This window comes from Mercurialis annua, linkage group LG1-X (assembly GCF_937616625.2).
Source record: "Mercurialis annua linkage group LG1-X, ddMerAnnu1.2, whole genome shotgun sequence".
NCBI lineage: Eukaryota > Viridiplantae > Streptophyta > Magnoliopsida > Malpighiales > Euphorbiaceae > Mercurialis > Mercurialis annua.
The window spans coordinates 10,014,360-10,022,826 of record NC_065570.1 but is presented as its reverse complement, the minus strand read 5'-3'; the positions used below and the strand labels follow the sequence as shown (position 1 = coordinate 10,022,826).

General features: G+C 34.2%; 2 protein-coding genes across 2 annotated transcripts; both read right to left on the bottom strand.

The window, feature by feature from the left end:
- Nucleotides 1–996: 996 nt before the first annotated feature.
- Nucleotides 997–2,171, bottom strand: LOC126664354 (protein MIZU-KUSSEI 1). The gene has a single exon (XM_050356711.2). It carries the CDS (start codon nucleotides 2,071–2,073, stop codon nucleotides 1,291–1,293), a length of 783 nt encoding a protein of 260 aa, XP_050212668.1. The 5' UTR covers nucleotides 2,074–2,171; the 3' UTR covers nucleotides 997–1,290.
- A 103-nt stretch (nucleotides 2,172–2,274) lies between these two features.
- Nucleotides 2,275–6,475, bottom strand: LOC126664353 (protein RETICULATA, chloroplastic-like). Its single transcript, XM_050356710.2, has 7 exons — nucleotides 5,680–6,475; nucleotides 5,479–5,577; nucleotides 4,262–4,482; nucleotides 3,986–4,055; nucleotides 3,826–3,905; nucleotides 3,245–3,309; nucleotides 2,275–2,681 (listed from the first exon to the last, which is right to left on the bottom strand). Exons 1-7 carry the CDS (start codon nucleotides 6,241–6,243, stop codon nucleotides 2,488–2,490), a joined length of 1,293 nt encoding a protein of 430 aa, XP_050212667.1. The 5' UTR covers nucleotides 6,244–6,475; the 3' UTR covers nucleotides 2,275–2,487.
- Nucleotides 6,476–8,467: the final 1,992 nt, after the last annotated feature.

Genomic DNA, 8,467 nt, shown 5'->3' with positions numbered 1-8,467 from the left:
AACCTTGGCACAAAACCTAAGAGCTTGGCTACGAAAATCGCCTTGAACCTCGTCCGTATCATCAGAAACAGCCCGTTCCGCAGGTACAAAAAGATGAAATTGTGTGATGAGATCATCATAGCCATATAAAATACGCTGAATCTGAGAACTAATCTGATCCGCACTCAGATTGGCATTATTTTTCTTGGCCGATATTAGGACGTCAGTAAAAGCTTCAAAAGCAACACTATTTCGCCCCAGTGTTGCCCTAACCTTTTCAACGTACTCTAAAGCTGCTGAATATTCAACCGTTGTAGATTCTTGAGGAAGAACTGAACTCGAACTCGAATTTGAAATCATTATGAAATTAATTTGCTTCAAAGAATTGAATGAAGTTAATTAGTGTTGTATGGAATGAAGTTAGTGTGTATTTATAAAGAAAAGTTGGTTTTTTTACTATTAGGAAAAGGATTAATTAGTGTTTGTTTAGAAATTAGAAGTAGATTTCGGATTATGATTATGTCAAATAAGAAAAAAAAGATTCAGATTATGATTAAGAGAGTAAAGAGCAGCTGTCACTTCTTTACTTGGGCTACTACTTCAAGATATAGTAAAGGCTCCAAATTGGGAAAAATTCTTAATAGATGATTTTCATTAGATTTCTACTAATTTGAATAAAATATTTTTATTTGGAAAGATCAAATGAGCATTTTTATGAGTTTTCAGTTTAGATAAAATTAATAGAAAATTCTCATTAATTTTCCAACTTAAATAAAATACTTTTACTAAATAAACATTTTAATGAATTTTAAATTTAAATAAACACTTATTTTAATTTTTAGAATTATAAATTATAGTTAAGTTTCATTAGTTTCTTAAATTGAATAAAACATTTATGTATTATTTTATAAATTACAAAACATTAGATATTAACCATTATTTACATGAATATATTTTAAAATTATAATTATTATGACTAATATTAAAATAAGTAACAATACCCATTAAGTTTCAAACTACAATTCATAAGATTTTGTAGATACAGAAAACATTACTGAAATTACAATTCCTGCAGTGAATAATTTCTATGACTTGATCACTAATTTCTCACATTCTATAACCTAAACAAATTTACACAACAAAAACTCTCTAAACAACAAATTAAAACTAAATGTAAGTATCACCATCCCAAAAATCAACAAATATTCTTGATCGAGAATCAAATCCCCAAAATTGAAAACAATTAAGTTTTCCAAAACCCTAATTTCCTTACATCACTAAAAAAAGATTAACTTAAAAAGTCCAAACTTTTCAACCAGTTCTCATTAAAAAAACACTGAACTCTTGACCAACGCCCTCATCAAGATTAATCAAATGAAACGACTCCGTATTAGCACTACCAATGGCATGCTCGTAATTAGCCCTCATATACATAATCTCTTCACTATTACCCAAAGATCCGAACCCGGCTGGAATCACACCCGCACCGACCGTCGTTGATTGCATAGACTTTAACATCAAACGGTTCTGGTCAGTCGGTTTTCTTTTCGAAGCAAACCCAATTCGTCTCCCGTTACAGTATAGAGTCCAAACCGGAACAGAGCGGAGCGGGTAAGATTTGAATTCGGGTCGGTCACATTCGAGAGCTAGACGGAGGAGTCCGGATTGCATTTCTCTAACGAGTTGAGTGGTGGGGATGGAGAATTCAAGTAGGAGAAGCGATTTAGTTGAGAAGCGGTCGAATTGGATACAGAACCACACTTTGCTGCCGCGACGGTGGCCGAAGATGGTGCCGACCACCATTGTTTTTGATGGGCGTGGCGGTGCAAGATTGGCGGTGGTGGGGATTGTGAGTCTTGACTCGGTGGAAGAAGAGGAGGCGGAATCTTGGTTTTTGGTGGGTGTTTCTTGATTTGTTGTTGCCGTTGGGTTTAGCATATCTTCGCGGAGAGAGGTGCTGATGCGTTTCTTGGTGTGGTGGTGGTGGTGGTGGTGGGTGGTGGTTGTGTTGGTGGTGGTTGTGTTGGTGGAGGTGGTGGTCGGCGAGGTGATACAGGGGAGGAAGAATCGACGGAGGGCGTCGATCTTGGTCATTGTTTGGATAAAAGAAAATGAGATTCTTGATTAAAGAATTATTTTTTTAATTTTGGAGAAGAGTGCAATTTGGGTGTTTTTGTGATGCAGCTCTTACTCTATGAGTTCTGTTTCTGTTGTCTTATATAATTAAAAAAACGGCGGGAAAGGCAAAAAAGCCGTTGGGATTTTACTTGCTGCTTCTTAATTTGACACGTGGACTAGGAAAAAAAGTACAGATTTGGTTGAAAATTCCGGTGACATGCTTAAGGATATGTAATTTGTCAAAACCCGGGGATTATGTTATTCCCTAAATTGAAAAGCCTAATCTACTATCCCGGGTTGACAAAAGCTTAATAATTAAAACATTTCCGAGCATCGAATAAATATCGCCCTGCTATGATTCTAACTCGTTTTAGGATAGGAGATGGGATGTTATTGCACTCCGCTCCACCTAGCCCAGTCGACGAACTGCATTCCACCATATACATTGTTGGCAAATCGCACACCAACTGTGAAAGCCATTGCAACAGGCGGAACCTGCTTTGCTACGGGTGATGCTTCGACTACACGTTCCAGTCCATTGATTATTTGATATCTTATGTTGGATGAAACTGCAAGAAAAACACCTACAAAGATAGAAGATAAGTTATTGGTATAGCATAAACTTCACTGTATCTCTCATAATAAAGAAAGCAAATGGGTCTTAGCAATTTAACTTATTAGCATTAGTAATAGGTGCTCAAAAGCAAAAAATAGACTTGATGACTAACACATAACATTTAACGATGGAGCAAAGCAGGCTAAGTGAATTTGTTTTATAAAAAGAAGATATCAATGTTCTATAAAATATTTTAACGGCAAGCGGATTATAAGCTAGTCATTATAGTAGACAGATGTGTGTTTGTTCTATTAACAAGAAACTGTAGAGATGCATAGGCTAGAATGTTCTGTGGTTCCGGCATGCTATATAAACTTAAAACTATGTTCAAATAGTGAGATATAGTTGTGGTAGACCAATAGCATATGTATGCAATTTTGATGCGAAATATGGGTCACTGTATAAGGGTAGAAAACCATCAAAAGGTTTCGTAAAATAATCACAAGAGCATCAAAACAAAACCTTCATTGTATCATGCAAGTTCATGGGTTAGACAACCTGTTCCTAATCTAACATTAAAGTAAAGCTTACCCCAGAGAGCTGCACTTTTCAGAAGAGGTGGCACAGGTATGTCGTCTTCTGATTTCTTTATGCTCCTGTCATATGCAAATTACTTGTAAGAAATGATTTACTTCAAGAAAAAAAGTTAAAGCTAAAGCACCAGAGCAAGTAATAAATTTGTTATAACATATAGTCTTAGAAATAATAAAAGAAAATGGAACTCTATAAATAAGACAAAATGCAAATTTGAATTCAAAATATCTTCTTGAAGTAAACCGTATTAAATTAGAATAAAATGATATGGGGAAAGAAGTAGAAACAGTACATAACACCATCTATAAGAGATACAGCAATTCCACAAACAGCAAAGAACCTTTTTTTCCCTTGCATGTTAATTCAGGCTAACAAGTATAGAAGTCATGAAAAATTATTCCCCGTCTTACGATTAAGACAAACATACTGAACCTTATCACTTGCTTTATATTCCATAAATTTAATAATCTGAAGTTCACTGAAGTCCAATACAAGCCAAAATAAAAGGTAAATGTACGATTGACCTGTTCAGAATTTTTCACCCATTTAAAAGTACAGAATCTAAATATAACAAATACCGTTTGGCAGTCATGATGAGATTGGCAATTCCTTGGCCAACAATACCGCATCCAAAGCCAACAGATCCATACAAGACTCCCTAAAAACAAAAGAGTGTAGATTGTTAACTTTAGCCCATAACAGTTGCAATATAATCAATTAATGGACATGAATGTTTACCTTATAGAAGTATGTTGCTATTCTCTGGTTTAAAGTGAACCTGCATCCTGGTCTTTCAGCTTCAAACACACTGCAAACAAGATTAATTCACAAACAAAGTTAAAATAGTCACCATATTCTAAAGCTGAATATGAAATTATGCTATGCCAAAGCAAAAATTACCAATTATCATGCAAGATGAGCTCAGTCACACATGTCTAGAGTAAGCTACTTGAAAACTGATGCCAGTATTTTTCAGAAAAAGACAATAAGGAAAAACATGCATCAACCACTGACCTGCTAGGAAGAGCTCCATAAGCATGCTGTGCCCATCCAATGAACCCTTTAGATACAGATGGCCGTCCGATACGCACATAGGGCGCTAACATGCCCACCAAAGCAACATTTACCACTACACCAACCAAAAGGTCAGCAACATACAGCTCAAACTCCGCCCAAAAGTCTTTACCCCTCTTCTGAACTTCCGCAAATGTAGCACAGCAAGAATCGATAACAATCTGAATTGTTACATCAAGTCAGTTGTGATAAGATATATGAACATATAAAGCAGCAGACTGCCAAAACTAATTCAACAATGCACTCAGATGTTGAAAACACACATGAAATACGACGTGGTAATTGATACAACTGCACAGATGAATAGCTCGCCATTGTTAGAGCCTTCAGATTACATAAAGAATATAAGATACTTACTGAATTGTTAAAGTGTTACAAGCCACTTTCCAATGTTAGAGCCTTCAGATTACATAAAGAAAATAAGATACTTACTGAATTGTTAAAGTGTTACAAGCCACTTTCCAATGTTTGAGTAATGCTTTATTTCTTTGACTTCACATTAAAAGCCACGAGTACGAGTTATGATTTGATTAAGGCTAAAATTCACTTATGGTGAGTATACTCATAGCACTAAACATATATAACCATCTAATTTCAATTTGTAAATATCAAAACTATTTTATCAGTCTAAACATGAAGATCCATCATGCTTGACTTTATTTTCTCACCAAGGTCAATGCCAACAGATATTCATAAAGATTCAGCAAGATTTCTGATAGTAACAGCATATTATAATATCTAGCAAATTGATGGTAGAGTTGAAGATGCATCCTAGAACTTTCTTACTCGGCCGACATTCATAAAAATGAACTTAACTTTATAATAATTTCCATACCGAGCATAATGAAACAAAAAATATTCTTACACTGAATTTCAGAAAAGTTCAGTACTTCTCATTTTAAAATTTCAAACTAAAGTTACCACCTTATAATCAGAGATAGCCATTAACCAGAGATGAAACTAGGTTAACCATCTTATCAGCATAGGTATAGAGGGGCGCGACATACAAAGTTAATCTGCATATATATATTTGCCAATTTCCGGTTAAGCAATTTAGAAAAAATTTACCCCCTTTTCACACTTTAACATTCAGAATTCCCATCTATATATGATATTAAGAGAAAAATACCGAAATCCAGAAGCTTAAAGTAGCAAACCTCAGTTCCAATTTTGAAGAGGAAAGATGGATCAGCCAACATTCTATTTCTAAGCATTGAGCATGACTTCATCAGAAACCCCAAAATTCCACCTGAACCCTAAAATCAATAACATAAATAAATCAAATCAAACCACTAAACACAATCACCATCATTTAACTACATAAAATGAACACCTGGATGAAAATCAAATCTTTTTACCTGCAATTCTAAATATCTAAGGAGAATAACTTCCCGAATCCCGACACTCTTAGCAGCCTCTACCATATCAAAAGGCAGACTCACTCCTCTACTCTCTGCTTCTTTCATCACTTGCTCGAATTTCAATATCGGTCCGAACTCTTTCTCCTCAAAATCATCTCCTTCATTATCACCACCGCCGCCTCCATTCCCGCCTCCTCCACTGCTCCCATTTCCGCCATTCCCATCACTTCCGCTAAATTCATTGTCTAATTCATTACTACTCCCTAAATTCCTAACATCATCCTTAACTACAGCACTAATTGCACTGCCTTCATTTTTAGCTAATGTTCCAGTGGTTGTGACCGCATCAGATTGTGGCTCGGCCGGTGAAGTAAATTGAGAGCACCTGATCATAACAAGCCTGTGATTTTGTTGTTTCTTAACAGAATTAGGATTCTGGAAAGAACACATTGCTGTTGATTTGAATCTAATGGAGCTCCGGCTGAATAAAACGGCGTCGTTTTGGAAATTAACTGCGTTTGATAATCCGAGACTTGAAGACGCAGCAGCATAGCTTACCATTTTTACTAACCAGCAGCGAGGAGAAGTCGACAAATGGAAATGTAAAAATAAATGTTATTCTCTAAGCAGCAGAGACGGAGGCCGGAAGAGAAAGTAGAGTGTAGCCTCTCTTAGCTCCGCTGCTGGTGGTGGTTGGGGTGGTGGTTGGCGGTGCGTGTGGCGGCTAGTGAGTGTTTTCTGTTTTTGGAGATATATGGTGGTGTAGCACGTGTGGAAAAGATATTTTGAAGACTGTGAATTGGACTGTATTGCTAGGGTTTTTCTAACTTGCGCGCGGTGTGGAGGATTTGATTTGGGGATTTTTACAACCTTACTTAATTTTTTGAAAATATTTGTAAAAATATTGAGACGTCAACTAAATTTAAAGATTATTCAAAAAAATTATTTATACAAATATGACTTTTAAAAAATTATTAATATTTATTGTATGAGTCCAAAAACGCTGGAATTTTGACCGTAAATATAAATGGATTTTGTAGATTTTCGTTGATTTAATATTATTGAATTTTGGTTGATTTTAATTTTATATGTTGTATTAAACATTAAAATTAAAAGATGCACCGAAAATCCACTTAACATTCATTCCTATGCAGTAAACATTGATATTTGGTCAACAAAAAACTGGTCAACAGTAAACAAGATTCAATGGTTAATAGACCATGGTTGATTTTAGGGTTAATTGCAAATTAATACACAAATTTTACCCTAATTTGCAATTATAACACGAACTTTAAAACTTGACAAATTAGTACACCGATTTTCATTTTTGGCGAATTGATACACCGAACTGGAAAAGCACTAACGTGGACATTGTCATATACAGCCACGTGTTGTTGTATGATTGGTCGGTGTACTAATTTGCCAAACAAATGAAAGTTGGTGTATTAAATTGACAAGTTTCAAAGTTCGTGTTGTAATTGCAAATTAGGGCAAAGTTCGTGTATTAATTTGCAATTAACCCTTGATTTTATATATAGTGTCTACGGTTAACCTTTCCTTATAACAATAGAAAAATATAATTAGATTTATATGTAAAATTTTATAAAAAAGTTAAAATATATGTATAATAAAATAAATAATTTATAAAAATCAACCCGTTTATGGTCCAACGGCTCATTTGTTCACAGCTTTTCTGATGATAACATATCTGAACCGCATTTGAAGACTTGGCCTGATGGCCAAGGCCTTCTATATGCATGAGGTCGGGGGTTCGACCTCCCAATTCTTCTCAGACGTGGTTTGCCTGTTTTAATTTTAAAAGATGCATACTAACTTCAGCTAACACCTGTTAACAACTAACTTAAATTAGGTCTATCTCTGATAAAAAAAAACATATCTGAACCACTTTTTCTAAAATCTAACCAAAATAGTCACTGGTCTTTTTTTTTTTCAAAAGCTAAAATTTTCATTGATAAAATGAAAATTACATAAAGAAATAGTTCCTCAACAAACTGAAAGAACTAATCTAGAATAATGATGAGAGTTGTTTGATACAGTCATCGAATAGGGCTTTTTCAACCATCAAAAGGTTATCCAAATACATAAATATTGAGACTATACGATCTTGAAACCGCTTGAATCTTCAAACTTCAAACTTTTCAAATCACATCTTCAATAGATAGATCTGTTGAAGATTCATGTTTTCCGATCTTCGTCTTCAAAAAAATTATAAGAAAATAAATTTCTATCTCACAATACCTTCCATTATCAAAATCATTCAACAAAAACAATAATAAGTCTTAATAAAATTATAGATTTACAAAGATTTATAGATCTAAAAACACATAAATATAAAGAAAAAGTCGTAGAGATAGTAATAATTTGGGCGGAGAAAAGATGATTTTCCGATTAAGATGGGAAATCACCTATAAGAACAAAATAAGAGAGCTTTTTTTAGGAAGAAGAGAGAGCTTTTCTTAAAGAGAGATGGAAATAATTCTAATTATAAATGGTCACTGGTTAACCATAGATAGAATTGAACTGATCGATCTGATATTTTAACAAACGATGCTCTTCTTAGAGATTTTTCATAAAAAGTGTATAAATCGTATTGCAATATTTATATAACTTTTTTGAGATTCATAAAAAAATGCTTTTAGATACTCACAACTCTTTATAAAAATATAGTGTTATATATTTTAACTTTTATCTTTTTTTTTATCTTTTTTTTCATTGGTTTTAAAGAACAGAACAATTTCATGAAGTTATTGTTGTTGCCATCGTC

What these genes read in the sequence shown, in the direction of transcription:
- LOC126664354 (XM_050356711.2), bottom strand. Translation starts at nt 2,073, where the DNA reads ATGACCAAGATCGACGCCCTCCGTCGATTCTTCCTCCCCTGTATCACC.
- LOC126664353 (XM_050356710.2), bottom strand. Translation starts at nt 6,243, where the DNA reads ATGGTAAGCTATGCTGCTGCGTCTTCAAGTCTCGGATTATCAAACGCA. An exon ending in TCTTCAAAATTGGAACTGAG is followed by an intron (nt 4,483 to 5,478) that starts GTTTGCTACTTT and finishes GTAACAATTCAG; the next exon opens with ATTGTTATCGATTCTTGCTG. An exon ending in TATGGAGCTCTTCCTAGCAG is followed by an intron (nt 4,056 to 4,261) that starts GTCAGTGGTTGA and finishes TCTTGTTTGCAG; the next exon opens with TGTGTTTGAAGCTGAAAGAC.